Source organism: Salvelinus fontinalis, chromosome 41 (genome assembly GCF_029448725.1).
Source record: "Salvelinus fontinalis isolate EN_2023a chromosome 41, ASM2944872v1, whole genome shotgun sequence".
In the NCBI taxonomy this organism is placed as follows: Eukaryota; Metazoa; Chordata; class Actinopteri; order Salmoniformes; family Salmonidae; genus Salvelinus; species Salvelinus fontinalis.
In genome coordinates this window covers 9861846-9886526 of record NC_074705.1, presented here as the reverse complement: position 1 = coordinate 9886526, position 24681 = coordinate 9861846, and the positions used below count along the sequence as shown (strand labels likewise).

Here is a 24681-nt window from a genome sequence, read left to right as displayed (position 1 = left end):
TCTTCACCGATTGGGTCCGCCATGGATCAGATGATGGAGAGGATGGACCGATGGGAGAGGAGTGGCCTTCCCACCTCATCTCCAGCGCCCTCTCCACCAGCATCACCTACCCCTGCTTCAGCATCCGGCTCCGGGGCCCTGCGTCTGGCGCTCCCCAGGGAGTATGATGGGACGGCGGCTGGGTGTCAGGGGTTTCTCCTCCAACTGGAATTATACCTAGCTACCGTCCGTCCGACTCCCTCAGGGGAGGAGAGCGTGAGCGTCCTCTGGAGTGGGCCCTGGAGTGGGCCAATGCAGTGTGGAATGGCCCAGACTCGGCGAGGGATCACTACCCCGAGTTCACCCGCCGATTCCGGGCTGTGTTCGATCACCCACTGGAGGGCCGAGCGGCTGTTCCACCTGCGACAGGAGACGAGGAGCGCGCAGGACTTTGCCCTGGAGTTCCGGACCTTGGCCGCAGGAGCGGGGTGGAACGACAGGGCTTTGATGGACCACTTCCGTTGTAGCCTCAGGGAGGACGTCCGCAGGGAGCTAGCGTGTCGGGACACTACTATGTCATTGGATGAACTGATAGACATGTCCATTCATCTGGACAACCTGCTGGCTGCCCGCGGGCATCCAGAACGGGCCCGGTTGATTCCACTCCCAGGCCCTCCTGCTCCCATCCCCATGGAGTTAAGGGGGGCTGCATTGAGGGGGATCAGAGGAGGAGTATCCTCCTGCACCAGTTGTGGTCGGCGAGGACACACGGCCGACCGGTGCTGGAGGAGCTCGTTTGGGAGTCGGGAGGGCAGGCGGAGCACTACTCGTTCACCCCAGGTGAGTCCGCACCAGACTCACCCAGAGCTTCCTGTCGGCCATATGTTTGTGCTAACCTCTTTCCCTGGGTTTTCTCCCTCTCTACAGCATAAGGCGCTAGTCGATTCGGGCGCAGTGGGGAACTTTATGGATCATGGGCTCGCACTAAGGCTAGGGATTCCTCTGGTGTCGTTAGACCAACCTTTCCCCGTGCACTCCTTAGATAGCCGACCATTAGGATCAGGGCTGGTCAGGGAGGCCATGGTGCCACTGGACATGGTAACGCAGGGGAGTCATTAGGAACGGATTAGTCTATTCCTTATTGATTCACCTGCGTTTCCAGTGGTGCTGGGAATTCCGTGGCTAGCTCATCACAGCCCGGTGATTTCATGGAGACAGGGGGCTCTTCGAGGGTGGTCAGAGGAGTGTTCAGGCAGGTGTTTAGGAGTTTCCGTAGGTGCGACTACGGTGGAGAGTCCAGACCAGGTTTCCACCGTGCGCATTCCCTCTGAATATGCCGATTCTGTAAGAAGAAGGCGACCCAATTACCTCCCCATCGTCGCGGGGACTGCACGATAAACCTCCTGGAGAATGCTGCACTTCCTAGGAGTCAAGTGTACCCATTGTCCCAGGAGACAGTGGCTATGGAGACATATGTCACTGAATCTCTGGGGCAGGGGTACATTCGGCCCTCTACGTCACCCGTCTCCTCGAGCTTCTTTTTTGTGAAGAAGAAGGAGGGAGGTCTGCGTCCGTGCATTGATTATAAAGGTCTAAATTCAATCATAGTGGCGTTTAGTTACCCACTACCTCTCATCGCTACGGAGGTGGAATCATTTCACGGGGCGCGTTTCTTCACAAAACTGGACCTGAGGAGTGCGTATAACCTGGTGCGTACCCGGGGAGGAGATGAGTAGAAAACCGCATTTAGTACTACATCTGGCCATTATGAGTACCTCGTCATGCCATTGGGTTGAAGAATGCTCCAGCCGTCTTCCAATCTTTCGTAGACGCGATTCTCCGAGACCTGCACGGGCAGGGAGTGGTAGTGTACATCGATGACATCCTGATCTATTCTGCCACACGCGCCGCGCACGTGTCTCTGGTGCGTAAGGTACTTGGGCAACTGCTGGAGCATGACCTGTATGTCAAGGCTGGGAAGTGTGTGTTCTCCAAACAAGCCATTTCCTTCCTGGGTTATCGCATTTCCACCTCCGGGGTGGTGATGGAGGGTGACCGCGTTACAGCCATGCGTAATTGGCCGACTCCGGTCAGCTTGACCTCGGGTTTCCACCCCGAGAGAAATGGGCAGGTGGAGCGAGTAAACCAGGATGTGGGCAGGTTTCTGCGGTCGTATTGCCGGGACCGGCCAGGGGAGTGGGCGAGGTATGTTCCTTGGGCAGAGCTCGCTCAGAACTCCCTTCGCTTCTCCTCGACTAACATGTCTCCCTTCCAGTGTGTGTTGGTCTACTAGCCGGTCCTGGCCCCATGGCATCAGAGCCAGACCGAGGCTCCTGCGGTGGAAGAATGGGTGCAGCGCTCAAAGCACACCTGGAAAGCCGTCCAGGAATCGTTGGGACTGGCTGGGGGACGGCAGAAGAAGAGCGCTGACCAGCACCGCAGTGAGGCCCCCGCGTTTGCACCGGGGGACCAGGTCTGGCTCTAAACCTGAAACCTGCCTCTCCCTCTGCCTACCCTGCCAGAAGCTGGGGCGCAGTGTGTGGAGCCATTTAAGGTCCTGAGGAGGATAAACGAGGTGTGTTATAGGTTACAACTTCCTACTTATTATCATTAACCCCTCGTTTCATGTGTCTCTCCTCAGGACGGTGGTGGCTGGTCCCCTACAAGAAGGTGAGGTGCCTGAGGTCCCTCCGCCCCCTCTGGACATCGGGGGGTCCCCGGCGTCCACAGTACGTACCATTCTGGACTCGAGACGCCGGATGAGGGGCCTACAGTACCTCGTGGACTGGGAGGGGTACGGTCCGGAGGAGAGGTGCTGGGTACCGGTGGAGGACATTTTGGACCCTTCACTCCTGAGAGACTTCCACCGCCTCCACCCGGATCGCCCGGCGCCTCGCCCCCCGGGGTGCCCTCGAGGCCGGTGGCGGCGCGCTGCGGGGGCCGCGCGTCAGGGGGGGGGGTACTGTCACGACTCCCGCCGAAGTTGGCTCCCCCGCCTGTTCGGGTGGTGATCGGCTGTCGTTGTTACCGGCCTACTAGCTGCCACGATCCCTTTTTCTTTTTGGTTAGTTTTGTCTCATTAGTTACACCTGTTCCTATTTTGTGTGTGCTTGATTTGCTTCCTTATTTAGCGTGTGGAACCCGCCCCTTTGTTGTGCGGGATTATTTTCATGTTCACGTTTGTGTCGTTGTTGTTTGTGCTCTGGACCGTGTTACCCGTTGTGTTGGGTTGGTCAGTGTTTTGCACCCTGCGTGTTTGGGCATTTACTTTTGGTTCCGCATTAAAGTGCATCTTTCCCCTGGACCTCTCTGCTCTCTGCGCCTGATTCCTAGCTACACACCTAGTCAGCCGTGACACACAGTCAACTTAGCGTATGTAAACATCTGATCCACTGTAATTGTGATACAGTGAATTATAAGTGAAATAATCTGTAAACATTTGTTGGAAAAATGACTTGTGTCATGCACAAAGTAGATGTCCTAACCGACTTGCCAAAACTATAGTTTCTTAACAAGAAATTTGTGGAGTGGTTGAAAAATGGGTTTTAATGACTCCAACCTAAGTGTATATAAACTTCCGACCTCAAATGTAGATCACTGGTTCTGTTCTCTCTTCATCACATCACACCAGCCTCTCTGGTGTGTAGAAATCCCCAGGGTGACTATGTACCCAGATGAAGGAGTACGGCATTCAGACAGCCTACTCTTTATTGTGCTGCGTTGGAGTCAAGCTCAAAGGCACTTTAAATGCTTAATTTCACCCTGAACTGCCTGTAACCACAACTAATGGCTAACAGCTGCTCTATACCACCATGAAGTAAGAGGGCTCTAATTGGTTCAGACAGCCAGCCTATTGTGCCACCCCGGTGTTTATTTCTAACATCTTAAACAGAGTTCCATCACACAGTGAGTGAGTGTGTCTACGTGTTTGTGTGAGTGTTTGTGTGTGCGCATTTGTGGATTTGACAGGGAAGGCGTGCAAAGAGAACTGGATGTCATCAAGACTTCTCTTTGTCATGAATAACACAATGTGAACGGTAGCAGAAAAAAGGACAGATTTTGGAAAGCTTGGAAATCAGTGGTATGCTGCGTACATTTAATGAACAGCTTTCCTACAGGTGAACGTCTTGAATACTATCATACTGTACATACTAACTCATAGTTGGAAAGCAAACTTACAAAGTGAACTAATACAAGTCCTGTCCTAAATAACCAAAGTATGGGAGGGTGTTTAATGAATCCTTTATTGTGTTATTTACTATCGTATCTTACTTTAGATATCATGAGCAAGTCCTAGGTTGCAAAGCTACCACTAATTCACTAAAGTTACCGGAATTTTCAGTAGTTTTGGTAATTAAAATGTAATCTTTGGTAACTTTGGTAATTTACTCAAATAACTTAAAAAATATATATTCATATATGTATACATTTTTTATATCTGTGTCCATATCTTATCTAGTGTATAGACCATATCGTTCAAGAGAAAATAGGCTAATTACTGAAAAAAAGCATCTAATCAACAATGGCATTTTTTTCATTTAACTCTGCAACTCTTCCAACTATTGACTTTTTTCACAACTGCCACCAGTTTGGCGACAAAACAGTTACAACAAAGACATAAAAGTGTGTAAAAAAATATAATTGTGTTTTATGCTGAAATCCTCATATTAAACACCAATGGTATTCACTAAGTTGATGGTTAATATTTGAATAATATTTTACAGGTTTTTCATTCAATTTCCTATTTTAAAATCTTATGCGATTATTTTATACATTTTACATGTGATAAGGCCACATAGAGGGCCATGTATAATTACAGACACCTGTGATAAACTGAAGTACCCAAAATGACCTGTAGATATCATCTGATAAAATACAAAAAGAAAGCTACCAAAATCCTGGTAGTTTACTGGTAAACTTTGAAAGTTTCCAGTATTATACAGTACTGTGCAAAAGTTTTAGGCAGGTGTGAAAAAATGCTGTAAAGTAAGAACGCTTTCAAAAATAGACATGTTAGTAGATTATATTTATCAATTAACAAAATGCAAAGTGAGTGAACAGAAGAAAAATCTACATCAAATCAATATTTGGTGTGACCACCCTTTGCCTTCAAAACAGCATAAATTATTATAGGTACACTTGCACACAGTTTGAAGGAGCTCAGCAGGTAGGTTGGCCCAAACATCTTGGAGAATTAATCACAGTTCTTCTGTGGATTTAGGCAGCCTCAGGTGCTTCTCTCTCTGTAATCCCAGACAGACTCGATGATGTTGAGATCAGGGCTCTGTGTGGGCCGTACCATCACTTCCAGGACTCGTTGTTCTTCTTTACACTGAAAATCATTCTTAATGACTTTCGCTGTATGTTTGGGGTTGTTGTCATGCTGCAGAATACATTTGGGGCCAATCAGATGCCTCCCTGATGGTATTGCATGATGGATAAGTGTCTGCATGTACTTCTCAGCATTGAGGAGACCATTAATTCTGACCAAATCCCCAACTCCATTTGCAGAAACGCAGCCCCAAACTTGCAAGAAACCTCCACCATGCTTCACTGTTGCCTGCAGACACTCATTCGTGAACCGCTCTCAGCCCTTCGGTTAACAAACTGCCTTCTGCTACAGCAAAATATTTCTAATTTTGACTCATCAGTCTAGAGCACCTGCTGACATTTTTCTGCACCCCAGTTCTTGTGTTTTCGTGCATAGTTGAGTCGCTTGTGTAACGAGTGTCTAATGCCTCCTCCTCGGATGAGGAGGAGGAGTAAGGGTTGGACCAAAACGCAGCGTTGTATGCAGACATAATTGATATTTATTGAAGACAAGACGAACACGAAAAACACTTGGAAAATTACAAAACAACAAAACGACGTAGACAGACCTGAACTTGAGAACTTACATAAACACGAAGAACGCACGAACAGTTAAGACTAGCCAAACGAACGAACAAACGAAACAGTCCCGTGTGGTGTAACAGACACAGACACAGGAACAATCACCCACAAACAAACAGTGAGAACAGCCTACCTTAATATGGTTCTCAATCAGAGGAAACGTCAAACACCTGCCTCTAATTGAGAACCATATCAGGCAACACATTCAACCCAACATAGAAACACATAACATAGACTAGCCACCCAGCTCATGTCCTGACCAACTAAACAAAGTAAAACAAAGGCAAATAAGGTCAGGAACGTGACAGCTTGGCCTTGTTTCCACGTCGGAGGTGTGGCTTTCTGGCCCCACGTCTTCCATGAAGGCCACTTCTGATCAGACTTCTCCAGAGAGTAGATAGGTGTTACCAGGGTCCCACTGTTTTCTGCCAATTCTGAGCTGATGGCACTGCTGGACATCTTCCGATTGCGAAGGGAAGTAAGCATGATGTGTCTTTCATCTGCTGCAGTAAGTTTCCTTGGCCGACAACTGCGTCTACGGTCCTCAACATTGTCCGTTTCTTTGTGCTTCTTCAAAAGAGCTTGGGCATCACATCTGGAAACCCCTGTCTGCCTTGACATGTCTGCCTGGGAGAGACCTTGCTGATGCAGTATAACTTTGCTGTACTCAGTCTTGCCATGGTGTATGACTTTAGACAGTAAACTGTGTTCAGCAACCTCACCTTGTTAGCTTACCTGCCTAAAACTTTTTCACAGTACTGTACCCTCCCTTTGCAACCCTAAGTGAACCACATTACTTTTCAAGAATCCTGAGGCGCTAATTTTGTTAACGTACAGTCCCATGGAGATTCTGATCAAATCTTGTAGAATGTCCATTTCACACTAGAGTTGTTCACCAACTTTGAAGAACAGACAAGCATTAGAAAATGAACACACACAATAAACTCTGCATGAGAGGAGAAACAAAAGTTTACCACATCATAATACATAGTAATAATAAATAATAAATACATCCATCTGAAAGATTAAGACACCATTGGGCAGCCCAAGGCAGAGAGAGAGAGAGGGAGCAGAGAGAGAGGGAGCAGAGAGAGAGAGAGAGAGAGAGAGAAACTGACAAGAAGTACTAGTCCTTACATGGGTGTTACGGCTTCACCATCTCACCACCTGGCTGCTGTAGTCCTCTGTGGTGGCTACACCTCCCACCTCCTCCCCTTCCACCCCCTCTATCTCCCTCTCCTCCTCCTCCCTCCTGGCTTTGGAGATGGGGGCTCTGTGCTGGTGTAGCCGCTGCCTCTCCTCCTGCCTCTCCTGCCTCCTCCTCAGCCTCTGCTCCCGGTGCTGTGTCTGGTGGCTGTACTGGTACCTCCGGAGGAACAGCTCCTTGGCATACTCGTACAGCTCCACGTCCAGGGCGTTGAGCCCCTCGATGCGCCGACGCAGAGCCCCCTCCCCCACCCCCACGCTGGCCGCCCGCGTGCTGTTGATCTGCGTGAAAGCCTGGATGAAGCGCAGGCCGAACGTCCGCTCAAACAGGTACTGCGTCTTGCGCTGGAACTCGGTCAGGCCGTAGAAGGCCATGTTGCGGAGGTTGTTCTTGGCACTGGCTAGTAGGACGCGGCCGCGCTCCCGTTCGGCGCCGGCGGTGAAGGTGGAGACGTTGTAGCAGCCCACCAGGCTGAGGTCGGCCAGCATGCGGACCTGCCGGTTGTTGGCCAGGTTGGAAGGGCAGTCCATGAAGTTGGTCAGCGTGACCCCGGTCCAGTCGTCGCCACTGTAGCAGGCGGGCAGTTCGTCCTGGGTGGGAGAGCGGCCGTCACACATGTGCAGGGCTGTCTTCCAGGTGGCGCCGCGCTGCACGTGCTTCCACTCGCTCAGGTAGCGGGAGACAGGGTCCCTCAGCATGGTGATGTAGTAGAAGTTCCTGCAGCAGCAAAGACAGAAAGAGACATTAGTTTCAATATTTGCTTCCTTTCCATGTCTCCTTTCCTTATCTTATTTCCTCCGTGCTCTCCAATCTGTAATGACAGAACTGGGAACTGGGAGAAGTGGGAGAGTTAGAAGAGTGAGACTGGCACACGTCTTTCACTTTCCCTCCCTCTATCTAACACTCACTGATGAGCTAGAGGGTGGCAATGAGCTATAATTATTTGACCATGTGAGAGAGAAAAAAGGTGGAAACGGGGCGATGAAAAGAGTGAAGAAAATATAATATTTCTCACATTTAAAAATAGCCAGCATTTGAAGTCTGATAACTCTCTCTCCTAACAGTGATCCTAATGAGCTGAGAGCACGGTGGGCTATCTCATTTTTAATACTGAATAAGAGATATTTCTCATCTTATTGCTAGGCCTCCCTAGCTCCTGAATATGCATACCCCGGTACCTTCCTTTCAATACATAACAAATAGCCTTTTTTATTGCGCTCTACTGTACTTTTTCGGAAGATTATCAATTTATTGAACATCCAATCCCAAGAGGATTTTTCCTAAATCAATAAAGGGAATATAGGCTAAAGATGAGAGTGTAGTCAGAGAGATCCCCTTCTATGTATATAGAATCACTTCTTCTAACACAGATCAAACCGCACTGCAGTATTTTCTACATTATCCCGTAGTCAAATAAAGTAAAGGAAACGTTTCGGGCACTGGAAAAAATAGTAGCCCCCCCCTTGACAGGTAGTGACGGGAGTTTGAGAATTGAGATCAAGACTAAAACCTTGAAAGCTGCAGCTACATGGAGTCGGACTGTGTCAAACGTAGAGCGCTGCTTGTTTCCACTTCCAGATTCCTAACGGCGAGCTGCTAGAGATTTATGAGGAGCGGGTAGGAAAAGAGTAGAGACTGTCAGAGGAAACAAAGCATCACAAAGCATTCACTTTTACATTCTGAATCAGATGGGAATACTTGATGGAGAAGGAACAGACACTTTGTAAGATAGATGCCATAGTCAACACTGAATTGCTAACATTTTGCCTGAACAGAAACTGAGTTGCTTACATTTTGCCTGAACATAAACTGAATGGCTTACATTTTGCCTGAACATAAACTGAATGGCTTACATTTTGCCTGAACATAAACTGAATTGCTTACATTTTGCCTGAACAGAAACTGAGTTGCTTACATTTTGCCTGAACATAAACTGAATGGCTTACATTTTGCCTGAACATAAACTGAATTGCTTACATTTTGCCTGAACAGAAACTGAGTTGCTTACATTTTGCCTGAACAGAAACTGAGTTGCTTACATTTTGCCTGAACAGAAACTGAATTGCTTGAACAGGATTTTATCAACGGTGAGCAATAGCGTTGAGTAGTCAGAGTACAGTATGTCAGATGTTGTCTCTATACTGATGAACAAATATTGATTTCTACCAAACCTCTTAGGGGTAATTAAGAAAAGTGAAATGTCAGTCTGCACCACTGAAGTGGTAATAATGGCTCTGTGACTGTCATTTAAAGAACCATCTGACTGTTGACCTTTTGGTGCAGGGGACACACACACACCACCCTCAAAGGTAATTAGGAGATTATTGTCAGGTGGCAGACTACCATCGACCGAGATTTTAATGTGTCAGCATAAATAGATCCTAACAAAGTTTTTTCTCATGACACACATGCGCGAGCGTGCGCGCACACACACACAGACTCACACACGCACACACACGCACACACTGACTCACATACACGCACAGACTCACACACACCCGCACACACACACTCCAAGCCGTATTGGATATCCGACCACGGCACAGGTTGTAAATGAATTAAACTGGCAGCTTTGATACACTGAGAGTGTGGGGAGAGATGGACACACACACCCAGAGCTGTACAGAGAGATGGACACACACACCCAGAGCTGTACAGAGAGATGGACACACACACCCAGAGCTGTACAGAGAGATGGACACACACTCCCAGAGCTGTACATATGTGTGTGTGTGTGTGTGTGTGTGTGTGTGTGTGTGTGTGTGTGTGTGTGTGTGTGTGTGTGTGTGTGTGTGTGTGTGTGTGTGTGTGTGTGTGTGTGTGTGTGTTCGAGGGACAGAGTCGTTGGGAAGGTGGACAGAGTCGTTGGGAAGGTCAGGGCATCAATCAACAGTTAATAGAGTCCGTCATCAAACAATCGAGTGTTCAGCTTTATCTTGCTGTGCAAAACAACAGTGCACACTTTGTTTCAACAGTGCACACTTTGTTTCAACATGCACACTTTGTTTCAACATGCACACTTTGTTTCAACATGCACACTTTGTTTCAACATGCACACTTTGTTTCAACATGCACACTTTGTTTCAACATGCACACTTTGTTTCAACATGCACACGTGTGGCATGTAATTGTCTTGGGCGAAGATCATATTCTGTAACAGGATGGATGTTGACTTACAGACTGGCTACACTCCATGCATTTACATATATACTGAACCAAAATATAAACGCAACATGTAAAGTGTTGGTCCCATGTTTCATGAGCGGAAATAACAGATCTCAGACATTTTCCATTCGCACAGAAACGCTTATTTGTCTCACATTTTGTGCACAAATGTTTTTACATTCCGGTTAGTAAGCATTTCTCCTTTGCCAAGATAATCCATCCACTTGACAGGTGTGGCATATAATGAAGCTGATTAAACGGCATGATCATTACACAGGTGCACCTTGTGCTGGGGGAACAATAAAAGGCCACTCTAAAATGTGCCGTTTAGTCACACAACACAATGCCACAGATGTCTCAAGTTTTGCGGGAGCGTGCAATTGGCATGCCTACTGCAGGAATGTCCACCAGAGCTGTTGCCAGAGAATTGAATGTTCATTTCTCTACCAAAAGCCACCTCCAATGTCGTTTTAGAGAATTTGGCAGTACATCCAACCGGCCTCACAACCGCAGACCACGGGTAACCACGCTAACACAGGACCTTCACATCCGGCTTCTTCACCTATGGGATCATCTGAGACCAGCCCCCCGGACAGCTGATAAAACAAAGCCCTTCTGATTGGCTGGGCCTGGCTCCCCAGTGGGTGGTCATGTGAAATCCACAGATTAGGGCCTAATGAATTCATTTCAATTGACTGATTTCCTTGTATGAATTGTAACTCAGTTACATTGTTGAAACTGTTGCATGTTGCGTTTATATTTTTGTTCATTATACTTGTTTCATTTCTACAGCACAGAAAGAACTCCAGTCACTTGAAGCAGACCAGAGCCTGAGGGCTTGTTTACCGTGTTAGCGCCAGTCATCTTTAAAAGGGGATGAAATCGAAATAAAACAAGCTGAAAATGTGAAACTCCAAAACTATTTAACGACAAATCGTATATACTCTGTGTGCTTATATCATATATCATGATCCCTTATCAATGACACTCAAACAATGCTTAGGGTCCATCATATTTTTGATCAAAATTCTTTCTTTTTTTATCACGGAAAATCTGGTGAGTTTATGTCAAATGGTTTTATATTTTTGTATGTACATAAAGTGTAATATCGGGATGCAAACTCAAAATGCAATACATTTCAACTCTATATCTGACACGGTGCAGGTGTCTTTTTTTGAAGCCCATAACCACGTGTGTATAATTTTCTTTCAAAGAAGATTTGTTTTAAGACTACCAAGAAACACTCTGTGTGACCCTTATTCAGCGCAGTGCAGTAAAAGGTTAAATGCTGCAGGTAGATGAACAGCTCTAGCTTACCGTCCTCAACCCGGTACTTTAACCCTGACATTAGATGACCGTCTACACTGCAACTCCCTCCCACTGTTTAAACAGCTGTTGCGGGTTGCTACTCCAGATAATGAATATCTGTGATTTCTACTGGGTTTCCATAATGTAATGCGACAGCTCGGATTCTATTAGTGTGCCTGGAGGACTGATCCTGTCTGATGACTTCATAAAGAAACAAACTACTATTCGCACAGAGCTCAATCAGAGAAGCAGGTAAATACATTTGATTGATTGATTGATTGATTGATTGAAATTAGCACGGCTACTCTCTGTGTTGCTCCACAAAATCCCTGATTAACTTCAATTCAAGTTGTGTTACAACATGGACTATGAACATGTAGTATAAGAAGCCCGAAATAACTTAATATTTATAACCATGAAGTCACTATTTATTGAGATAAAATATCAAACCAAGCAATATAGGGAAAGTAAGTAAATGAGTAACAACGTAATTCACTACTACATAATCATTTTCATTCAGAAGAACACCCCTCCTCATCTTCTGGCATGGTCAATGCAATGGATGTGTCTAAAATGCCACCCTATTCCATGTAGTGCACTTATTTTGACAAAAGTAGTGGATTGTATAGGGAATAGGATGCCATTTGGGATGCATCTGACCCAGTGGCAGAGAGAGGCCTCTATCCACCCTAATAAGACGAGTGCCTCTCAATCATTCATAACTGACCATTTCAACACTCTGAGCACTCTGGACAAGCAATCAATACTGCCCTGCCAGGACTCCCAGTGTCTGTCTGATGGATGGTTGAATAAAGATAATTGGTCAAAGATGAAAATGAAAAAAAATGGGCGAAGTTGGCTTATGGCATTTAACACGGCTGGAGTTGTATCCACTGGCCTTCAGTAAGCTATACACTGTCTGCAGTGTCTGCTGACCTTTTAGACACATTTCTCTGGTTCAGACATGTCTGAGGGGAACAGAGGGTGTTATGGGTACTCAGACCCAAGATAGTCGGGAAGATACTTGGACACAAACTCATATGATTAAAAAATATATAACTCTAGGAAAACAGTATGCTGCTATATCAAAGCACTCAATGACTAACACAAATGAATGGATGGGACACTTAAAACAGGAGCAATAGTTGTTGAAACACCTTGTATTCCCATAGACCTAGAATTCTATTTCTATGTCTATTTCTATGCCCCTCTTATGGCCTGATCTCCAAGTCTCCTTTATCTGCAGTGCCGACAGCCTCTCATTGATTTCCCGGAGTGTGTGGTGTGAACTTTACGCTCTTGCTGTCTCCCCCTTGCCTCCCCTCACCTCCACCTCGCTTGTTTAGGCTTTAAAGGAACTCACGTTGTAGAGGAAATGAGGAACATGGGATCAATATTAGCCAAGACAATTCTCATTCATTACTATTAAGGAAACACACTGGCTTGATGAGGTGGAATTGAGTCACTTACTGGAAAATGGCTGAAATCAAATACAGTTTTATTTGTCACATGCTTCATAAACAACACGTGTAGACTGACAGTGAAATACTTACTTGCGGGCCCTTCCCATCAAAGGAGAGATTATTTTTTTATGATAAAAAAGAACAACAAGAGGAATAAATACACAATGTCGATGCACAGGGGTAATTGAGGTAGATATGTACATATAGGTAGGGGTAAAGTGACTAGGCAACAGGATTGATAGTAGAAGCAGTGTATGTAATGAGTCAAAAGAGTTAGTTCAAAAAGGGTCAATACAGATAGTGCGGGTAGCTATTTGGGCAACTATTTAGCGGTCTTATGGCTTGGGGTTAGAAGCTATTCAGGGTCCTGCTGGTTCCAGACTTCATGCCCTGGTACCACTTGACGTGCGGTAGCAGAGAGAACAGTCTATGACTTGGGTGGCTGGAGTCTTTGACAATGTTTAGGGCCTTTCTCTGGTACCACCTGGTATAGAAGTCCTGGATGGCAGGGAGCGTGGCCCCAGTGATGTACTGGGTCGTACGCAATTCCCTCTGTAGTGCCTTGTGGTTGGATGCCAAGCAGTTGCCATACCAAGCGGTGATGCAGGCTAGCTCGGTGATGCAGGCTAGCCAGTTAGCCTGGAGCTAGCCTCGAGCTAGGCCCATCTCTGGGCTAGCCGGAGAAATTCATCAGATAATTCCTGGGCTTCAATACCTCTTTTGCCAATTAGCCTGGACCCTTTGCTGCCGACACGGAGCCCCGCCGATCCATCACGACTGGTCTACCGATGTAACCGTCCCAGGGGGATGGCTTAGCCTCTTAGCCTCCAGGCTTAGCCTCGAGCTAGGCCCATCTCCCGACTAGCCGAAGAAATCCATCAGATAAGAGTACGGCTTAAGGCTAAGCCTGGTCACCATAGCAACACCCACCCGTAGCACGCGCTCCAGCAGGTATACTGCACTGGTCATCCGCAAAGCCAACACTTACTTTGGCCGCCTTTCCTTCCAGTTCTCTGCTGATAATGACTGGAACGAATTGCAAAAATCTCTGAAGCTGGAGTCTTATATCTCCCTCTAAATTTAAGCTGCTAGGGAGTCCTCAATGTATGTCTCCATAGCCTTGGTCACCGGACGACTGGTCTACCGATGTAACCGTCCCAGGGGGTTTCTGTCCCGAAGCAAGCACCAGTTAGCCTGGAGCTAGCCTCGTGCTAGGCCCATCTCCCGACTAGCCGAAGAAATCCATCAGATAATACCTGGGCTTCACTCACTGGATCCTATGATCACTCGGCTACACATGCCTCTCTCTAATGTCAATATGCCTTGTCTATTGCTGTTTTGCTTAGTAATTTCACTGTAGAGCCTCCAGCCCTGCTCAATATGCCTTAGCTAGCCCTTATGTTCCACCCCCCACACATGCGGTGACCGCACCTGGCTTAAATAGTGCCTCTAGAAACAAAACCTCTCTCATCGTCACTCAATGCCTAGGCTTACCTCCACTGTACTCACATTCTACCATACCCTTGTCTGTACATTATGCCTTGAACCTATTCTTCCGCCACCCAGAAACCTGCTCCTTTTACTCTCTGGTCCGAACGCACTAGACGACCAGTTCTTTTAGCCTTAAGCCGTACTCTTATCCTACTCCTCTGTTCCTCTGGTGATGTAGAGGTTAACCCAGGCCCTGCAGCCCCCAGCATCCCTCCCATTCCCCAGGCACTCTCATTTGTTGACTTCTGTAACCGTAAAAGCATTGGTTTCATGCATGTTAACATTAGAAGCCTCCTCCCTAAATTTGTTTAATTCACTGCTTTAGCACACTCCGCCAAAAAGGAAGGCCACCAAAAATCCTGAAAATTCCATCCCTAACTATAACATTTTCAGTCAAGCTAGAACTGCCAAAGGGGCGGAGCTGCAATCTACTGCAGAGATAGCCTGCAGAGTTCTGTCACACTATTCAGGTCTGTGCCCAAACAATTCGAGGTTCTGCTTTTAAAAATCCACCTTTCCAGAAACACGTCTCTCTCTCTCTCTCCACTTGTTGTAGACCCCCCTCAACCCCCAGCTGTGCCCTGGACACCATATGTGAATTGATCGCCCCCCATCTATCTTCAGAGTTCGTACTGTTAGGTGACACAAACTGGGACATGCTTAACACCTACAATCTAAGCTAGATGCCCCCAATCTCACACAAATGATCAAGGAACCTACCAGGTAAAACCCTAAATCCGTAACCATGGGTACCCTCTTAGATATCATCCTGACCAACTGATCAACTTGATCATCCTGACCAACAGATCACCGACCATTTCGAATCTCACCGTACCTTCTCCACTATGCAATCTGGTTTCTGAGCTGGTCATGGGTGCACATCAGCCACGCTCAATGTCCTAAACAATATCATAACAGACATCGATAAAAGACAGTACTGTGCAGCCGTCTTCATCGTCCTGGCCAAGGCTATCGACTCTGTCAATCACCGCTTTCTTATCGGCAGACTCAATAGCCTTGGCTTCTCAAATGACTGCCTCGCCTGGTTCACCAACTACTTCTCAGATAGAGTTCAGTGTGTCAAATCGGAGGGCCTGTTGTCAGGACCTCTGGCAGTCTCTATGGGGGTACCACAGGGTTCAATTCTCGCGCCGACTCTCTTCTCTGTATATATCAATGTCGCTCTTGCTGCTGGTGATTCTCTGATCCACCTCTACGCAGACGACACCATTCTGTATACATCTAGCCCGTCCTTGGACACTGTGCTAACAAACCTCCCAACCAGCTTCAATGACATACAACACTCCTTCTGTGGCCTCCAACTGCTTTTAAATGCTAGTAAAACTAAGTGCATGCTCTTCAACAGATGGCTGCCTGCACCCTCCCGCCCGACTAGCATCACTACTCTGGACGGTTCTGACCTAGAATATGTGGACAACTACAAATACCTAGGTGTCTGGTTAGACTGTAAACTCTCCTTCCAGACTCACAATAAGCATCTCCAATCCAAAATGAAATCTAGAATCGGCTTCCTATTTCGCAACAAAGCCTCCTTCACTCATGCCGCCAAACATACCCTCGTAAAACTGACTATCCTACCGATCCTTGACTTTGGCGATGTTATTAACAAAATAGCCCCCAACACTCTACTCAGCAAACTGGATACAGTCTATCACAGTACCATCCTTTTTATCACCAAAGCCCCATATACTACCCACCACTGCGACCTGTATGCTCTCATTGGCTGGCCTTCACTACATATCCATCGCCAAACCCACTGGCTCCAGGTCATCTATAAGTCTTTGCTAGGTAAAACTCTGCCTTATCTCAGCTCACTGGTCACCATAGCAACGCCCACCCGTAGCACGCGCTCCAGCAGGTATACTGCACTGATCATCCCCAAAACCAACACTTCCTTTGGCCGCCTTTCCTTCCAGTTCTCTGCTGCCAATGACTAGAACGAATTGCAAAAATCTCTGAAGCTGGATTCTTATATCTCCCTCTATAAATTTAAGCTGCTAGGGAGTCCTCAATGTAGGTCTCCATAGCCTTGGTCTCCGGAACCGGAAGAGAGTACAGTCGTCCCCGGGGTGGAGTGGTGCCTGGGAAAAGATCATTCCCATAGTCATATGGTTGGTGCGGCGGCAGCGAAGTTGCCCGAGCCTTACTGAACACCTCCCGGAGGTCCTGGTACTCCACGGGAATGGCGGAGAGGTCCGGAGCAACTTCCGAGGCCCCAGGAAGGGGTCCCGGGGCAGGCTGCGCTGACTACAGTCAATGGGCATGGCAGAACGGGCTCCAGCCCATGATGGCACCGGCAGACCAGTCAATGAGGGGATTGTGTTGCTGGAGCAAGGAGAATCCCAATACCACAGGAACCTGAGGAGACTTAATGAGCAGGAAATGGATCATCTCGCTGTGGTTCCCTGACACACGAAAATTGATGGGGGTGGTATTATGGGTAACCCGGCCTACAGAGCGCCCGTCCAGTGATCTAACGTCCATGGGAAAGGAGAGGGGCTGTACCCCAGAACCTGAGACCATCCTACCCACCTCGTGCCTGGCGACAGCATCCAGCTGGGGAATAGCGTAGCAGGTTTGGGAGGCACAGCATTCCCAGCCAAACCGGATTTTTGTGCCTGACTCAGTCCACTCGGCGGTCCTGGAGTGGGCCCACTCCTCCAGGCTTGCCTGCCACCTGGGCTCCCAGCGGACCCTGGCTTATTGTGCAACAATGCTTTTGGTGGCCTACCATGGTTCCTGCCGTCTCCGCATTTGTCGCCGCTTGCATGGTCTGTGCACTGAATAAGACTCCTCGGCAAGCTCCGGCTGGTCTCCCCCAACCTCTGCCTGTCCCTCACCGTCCCTGGTCCCACATCTCCCTAGACTTTGTCATGGGTCTCCCCCCATCTGATGGCAACACCGCCATCCTGACCGTTGTGGATCGGTTTTCCAAAGCCGCATACTTCATTCTTCTCCCCAAGCTACCCTCTGCCAAAGAGACTGCCCAGCTCATGGTGCAGTATGTCTTCCGGATCCATAGACTGCACGTTGACATGGTCTCTGCCCGGGGTCCTCAGTTCTCGTCCCGGTTCTGGAAGGCATTCTGCACCTTCATTGGGTCGTAGGCCAGCCTGTCCTCCGGGTTCCACCCCCAGTCCAAAGGCCAGTCGGTGCGAGCCAACCAAGACCGAGAGACAACTCTGCACTGCCTGGTCTCCGCCAACCCCACCACCTGGAGCCAGCACCTTGTGTGGGTCGAATACGCCCACAACACCCTTCCCTGTTCTGCCATGGGTCTATCACCTTTTGAGTGTTCACTGGGGTATCAGCCCGCTCTTCCCTGAGCAGGAAGAAGAGGTCGGCATACCTTCTGCCCAGATGTTTGTCCGCCGCTGTCGTCGTATCTGGAGGAGAGCCCGGTCGGCCCTTCTCAAGACCACCTCCAGGTATCGACAACAAACGGATCGCCACCGGACCCCGGCTCCCGTACCCTTCGCATACATCCCACCTTTCATGTGTCCAGAGTTAAACCCATGTCTCCTGTTTCCTGTTTCCCCCACCTGGTGCCCAGGTAGGACACCAGGTGGCGCCTCTAGAGGGGGGTGGGGTAGTGTCACACCCTGATCTGTTTCACTTGTCTTTGTGCTTGTCTCCCCCTCCAGGTGTCGCCCATCTACCCCATTATCCCCTGTGTATTTATACCTGTGTTCTTTGTTTGTCTGTTGCCAGTTTCTTTTGTTCGTGAAACCTACCAGCGTTTGTTCCCCTGCCCCTGCCTGTTTCTTGCTCCTGTTTCTTGCTCCTTGCTCCTGAATTCTTCCCGGGTTTTGACCATTCAGTCTACCCTGACCCTGAGACTGCCTGCCGTTCTGTACCTTACCCCACCTTACTGGATTATTGACCCCTGCCTGCCCTGACCTGTATTGACGCTTCGCTTATTTGATGGCTTGTCAGAGGTAGCCGAATTGCTTATAAGATTCCGGATTAGAGTCCTGCTCCTTGAATGTGGCAGCTCCATGGGTTCTGGTTGGGATATGTACGTATGGTCACTGTGGGGACAATGTTGTTGATACACTTATTAATGAAGCCAGTGACCAATGTGATAAACTCCTCAATGTTATTAGATGAATCCCGGAACATATTCCAGTCTGTGCTAGCGGAACAGTCCTATAGCTTAGCATCCGCTTCATCGGACCACTTCCGTATTGAGCGCATCACTGGTACTTCATGTTTGAATTTTTACTTGTAAGCAGGAATCAGGAGAATAGAGTTTTGGTCAGACTTGCCAATGGGAGGGTGGGTGTGAGCCTTGTATGAGTTTATGTGTGTGGAGTAAAGGTAATGTAGAGTTTTGTTGCATTTAGTTGTACAGGTGATATGCTGGTAAAAATTAAGTAAAACTAATTTCTGTTTCCCTGCATTAAAATCACCAGCCATGAGAAGCACCGCTGTATGTACTGTATGTCCATTTTCCTGTTTGCTTATAGCCCTATACAGCTCATTGAGTGCAGTCTGTTTGCTTATGGCCCTATACAGCTCATTGAGTGCAGTCTGTTTGCTTATGGCCCTATACAGCTCATTGAGTGCAGTCTGTTTGCTTATGGCCCTATACAGCTCATTGAGTGCAGTCTGTTTGCTTATGGCCCTATACAGCTCATTGAGTGCAGTCTGTTTGCTTATGGCCCTATACAGCTCATTGAGTGCAGTCTGTTTGCTTATGGCCCTATACAGCTCATTGAGTGCAGTCTTAGTGCCATTGTGGTGGAAAATAGATATAGAAAAATATAGATAAAAAATCTTGGTAAATAGTATAGTCTGCAGATTATCATGAGGTATTCTAACTCAGGCAAACAAAAAGTTGAGACTTCCTTAACATTAAAGATCATGCACCAGCTGTTGTTAACAAAGAGACACACTGTCATGTGTTAGTTGTGCAGAGGTGAGAACGGAGGCAGGCGCAGGCCACAGAACTGAGTAAAATAACGAACTTTACTCTGGAAAAATAATCTGCTAAAATAAATCCACGCAGGCATCACAAACCCTAACACAACAGACTAACCCAGAACCGGGAACAATCACGCACAAAACATCATGACAACCAGAGGGTTAAATATGGAAATAATAATAATGCAATTATTAAAAAAAGAAACGTGGATCGGTGGCAGCTAGAAAGCAGTTGACGACGACCGCCGAACGCCGCCCGAACAAGGAGAGGCGCCAACTTTGACGGAAGTCGTGACACACACTCCTTCCTATTTTGTCTTACCTGAGGCTATCGACCGGTCTTGACGATGCATGGAAAAACCAGCGAGATGTACAGTGCATTCGGAATGTGTTCAGACCTCTTGACTTTTTCCACATTTTGTTACGTTACAGCCTTATTCTAAAATGGATTAAATAGTTTTTTTCCCTCATTAATCTACACACAATACCCCATAATGACAAAGCAAAAACAAGTTCTTATACATTTTTGCAAATGTATAAAAACAAAGGAAATATCACATTTAAATATGTATTAGGAAAGGAAAGGGGATACCTAGCCAGTTGTACAACTGAATGTATTCAACTAAAATGTGTCTTCTGCATTTAACCCCTCTGAATCAGAGAGGTGCAGACCCTTTACTCAGTACTTTGTTGAAGCACCTTGGGCAGTGATTACAGCCTCTAGTCTTCTTGGGTATGATGCTACATGCTTGGCACACCTGTATCTGGGGAGATTCTTCCATTCTTCTCTGCAGATGCTCTCAAGCTCTGTCAGGTTGGATGGGGAGCGTCGCTGCACAGCTTTTCTCAGGTCTCTCCAGAGATGTTCAAGTCCGCGCTCTGGCTCGGCCACTCAAGGACATTCAGAGACTTGTCCCAACTAGTCTCCCAGTCCCTGCCATTGAAAACAATCCCCACAGCATGATGCTGCCACCACTATGCTTCACCGAAGGGATGGTGCCAGGTTTCCTCCAGATGTGACGCTTGGCACTCAGGCCAAAGAGTTCAATCTTGGTGTCATCAGTCCAGAGAATCTTGTTTATCATGGTCTGAGAGTCCTTTAGATGCCTTTTGTCAAACTCCAAGCGGGCTGTTATGTGCCTTTTACTGAGGAATGGCTTCCGCTTGGCCACTCAACCATAAAGGCCTGATTGGTGGAGTGCTGCAGAGATGATTGTAGAAAAAGTCAAGGGGTCTGAATACTTTCCGAATGCACTATGTATTATCCATGTCCTTGTTCAGCCACGACTTCGAGAAACATAGAATATTACAGTTCTTCAGTTTGTTCTCTAGTGACTGTACGTTCGCCAACAGAACAGAGGGTAGAGGCGGTTTATTTGCTCGTCAACAATAATCTCGTCAGGATGGCAGCTCGTCTGCCTGTCTTGTGCTGTCGCTTCCTCTTTCGAGTCCCGGGGATTAGCAGCAAGTCCAGAGCTGTCGAATCATTGAATTGTCATCCATAAATTGTCATCCAAATCGAGGTTAGTGGTCACTGTTCTGTCCAGAAGCTGTTTTCGTTCCTAGGAAATTATGGCAAACACGTTGTGTACAAAAAAGTTACGATCAGCGTAACAAAACACTCAAAAACCAGAATTGGTCAGGAGCCTGTAAAATGGCTGCTATCCACTGCAGCACCATCTCTTACTCTTCTGCTGTGTTGACTGTTTTAAGTCTGTGCACTAAGTCCCCCCCCATAGGAAGTTTGACCAAGCTGAGACTACTGTCTGTGATTCCAATCCAATGAGGTGAATAAGTCCATCAGACATTTTCATAAATCACGGTTGCCTGACCTGGTACTTGTGTACTAGCGTTCCTAACCTACCCTTACTTCTGCCATATTGTGTGATACTGGTATATAAGAGGTTTGAAAGTTGTGGATGTTTCTACTTCACACTGAAGCTAGGGTGTTGATGATTCTTGGGGAGTGTACCACACAACCAGTGCAAATCCAATTCAAAGGTGTCACTAACACCACACTGAAGCTACATTCACCCACATAAGCTACACAAGTCGTACCATTTTCTATCATTCACTTTCATATTCACAATAACCCAATCGGTTGTCCTATTCCCAAACGTAACACTTTCAAACACTCTCCAACACCTCTTTCTGGTGTGTGAATTAGCTTCCCTGCAGGAGACCCAGAGGGTGTGAGTTTGTGACCTGTTCCCCAGCCCCCCTGCAGGAGGTGGAATTTCCTGCTGGGAATGGAGGTTGTGTCCTTGAACCGTGCAGTTTCGTGTTTGTATCAAGCACGTTGTGATTGGTGAGAGATGCGAATTAAAAATATATATATTATTTAACTAGGCAAATCAGTTAAGAACAAATGCTTATTTACAATGACGGCCTACCCCAGCCAAACCCGGACAACGCTGGGCCAATTGTGCTAAGGGACTCCCAATCATGGCTAGATATGATGCCGCCTGGACCAGGGACTGCATTGATGCCTCTAGCACTGAGATGCAGTTCCTTAGACCGCTATGCCACTCGGGAGCCCAAAATGAAGACATATCAGAGCTAACCACTAACTAACTGATCACTAACTGGCAATTAACCATTCACCATGAACCATTAACCAACCAACCACTGGTAATGTTACTATACTTAGTGGCAGATTCATTCAATACTTACTGTAGGGGCCTGAAAGATTGTCAAAACAGGGAACTGAACATAAATCACATCGCCCTAAACATTTCTTTCAGAATAGTAGAATGTCAGTATGGGAGTTATATTAGTGTGGGAAACGATCAGATGGGAGTTGGATCATCAGTGTGTCCATTGAGCCAGAGCCACGTGGAGCTGTGTGACTACTGCCAACAGCCAGACTGTGGGAGATATCCTCTCCAGTCTGGTCTAGAGATCTACTTAATGAACCCTCGCAGAGAGAGAGAGAGAGAGAGAGAGAGAGAGAGAGGCAGTTACAACATTTTTAGAATAATGTTTTGAGAAGAATAGGTAGAGAGGGACAGGGAGGGACAGAGACACAACGACACAACAAAGAGCTGGACCTCTGCATTATAAACCCTCGCTGCACCACAGGGTCTAAGAAAAATACAAACAGAGGGTGACAGGGAGAAGTGACAAAAAAGAGGCAGGGAATGATACGGTAAGATGAAAAGAGCATAGATACTACATATACAAAGCTCCTTCTTAGAGACTGCAGGGAGGACAACTCCACAGGAGTTGAAAGACCTGCCTGAGCTGTCTGTAGAGTAAGGTCAGATCCTAGAAATAGATTGAAACTCATTCCAGTTCTATGGGTCAGACTGACCTCCTGTCCATTCACACTCCCAGCACTGTTCCCGGCCCGTACAGCCAAATGTGGGAGTGAACAGATCCATTCACTCTAGTGTGAGATTGATTTTGTTAAATGACTGATTGCTGCTCAAGCCAGTTCCAGGATTGGAAGGTGTTGTTGGGGTAATTAGCTTGTAATGACAAGAGCCCAGAGATCATCATGGTCAGGTAAGAAAAATGAACTAGCCCCAATTATGACAACTGAGCTTACTAAGTCCTCACTGAGAATGTTTGATACAGAGCATCAAGTAACGTCAGAGCACTAGGCAGAATGGGACTGGTAGTGTATCTCTCTCAGTGTGTGAGTCCCAAATGTCATCCTATTCCCTAAAGGTCACTATTTTTAACCAGAGCAATATGGACCCTGGTCAAAAGTAGTGCACTATATAGGGATTAGAGTTACATTTGGGACAGACCCACTGTTTCTCTTCCTGAATGTATATGACTGTCACCATGTATTAGGGACCAATCAGATCACTTCTGCACTCTCTCCTGTTCGACGGCATCTGTTCGACGGCATCTGTTCGGCGTGTATATAGTCTCTCTCCACAGATGAAGCGTGAATGATGTTGCAACACTCATTTAAAGCAGGGAAAGATGCTACGTGCTAGCCAAGCATGAACAGCTGTGTGTGAAATCCTTGTTTCCTTTAGAGATGCTGTGATAACTTAATACCAATCGTTTGGCTGATGTTTTTGTATTAAATAGAGTCGTGCATATTAATTGAGCAATTAGTTGACGTGACTGAACAGATAATAGAATACCTTCCTACAGTGCTCGCACGCGCACACACACACAGGCACATACCCACACACGCCCACGTGCCAACACACACACAGAGGCCCACACACTTACTGCACATCCACAGTATAACGTGCAGTCCATTACAAGCCCACGGGAGAATAGGCCGAAAAAGTATGTTACTCGATTAGGCACAGATTCATTTCAGATTGAGTAGAGAGAGAGAGAAAGAGAGAAAGAGAGAAAGAGAGAAAGAGAGAGAGAGAGAGAGAGAGAGGGCTAACTGTGGTTCTCTGATGGTCTCAGATCTGGGATGCTATTTCGGGAGCTACAGGAAAGCCCTAGGGATACTGGTGTAGAGACAGTGGAATAAAATGAGAGATTTACTGGGTAGATCTTGGGTAGTGCATGTGTGTGAGAGAGAGAGAGAGAGAGAGAGAGAGAGAGAGAGAGAGAGAGACAAACTTTTGCTTAACCATTTCACTTGCTTTGACAATGTAAACATATGTTTCCCATGCCAATAAAGCCCATTGAATTGAATTGAGAGAGAGAGAGAGAGAGAGAGAGGAGAGTGGGAGAAGGAGGGCGAGGGTGAGAGGGCGGGGGAGAGGGACGGTGGGTGGTGGTGGTGGGGGGGGGGCACCAAAGAATAATGGACTCTCCAGTGAGTTACTTGGAACACAATTTATTTCAGCCTTCACTTCCCCCCCAGCACAGAGCAGCGCAAATTTCTCAATTGACAGAAACCTGCTTTTGTTGCAAAGACTTTTACATTTCCTAAAGATAAACTATACAAGTCAGGAGCACAGCAGCCTGTCAGGATTGTCACCTTTCTCTTTATCACAGTTATCAGAAAGACCATGTACTGCTTATGGAACTACATACAGTAATACATGGAACCACAGCAATGGCCTACAGACACAGATGGCCAAACAGGTAATAATGCAATCACATGTCACTCATGAGCATGTCCTGATTGTTTCTCAGAAAATAACTTGGTATGGAGAATTGAAAACAGTCAAGTTATGTCACTATTTCAAATGACCTTATATTAGAGAAATTCAGAGTCAAACAAAAGTATTTTGAAATTCTTTGACACAGCCAAAGGCATGCTACTACTCTAATACTCGAACCTGGAGTGTTAGTATT

The 24681-nt window shown here is 46.9% G+C and overlaps 1 protein-coding gene across 1 annotated transcript in view; it reads right to left on the bottom strand.

Annotated features, from left to right (window-relative positions):
• Positions 1–4054: 4054 nt before the first annotated feature.
• Positions 4055–24681, bottom strand: part of LOC129840492 (heparan-sulfate 6-O-sulfotransferase 3-B-like) — a 33042-nt gene continuing 12415 nt past the window's right edge. The window contains exon 2 of the mRNA XM_055908409.1: positions 4055–7795. Coding sequence (XP_055764384.1) covers positions 7024–7795 — 772 coding nt within the window. The 3' untranslated portion in view covers positions 4055–7023. The remainder of the gene's footprint in view (positions 7796–24681) is intronic.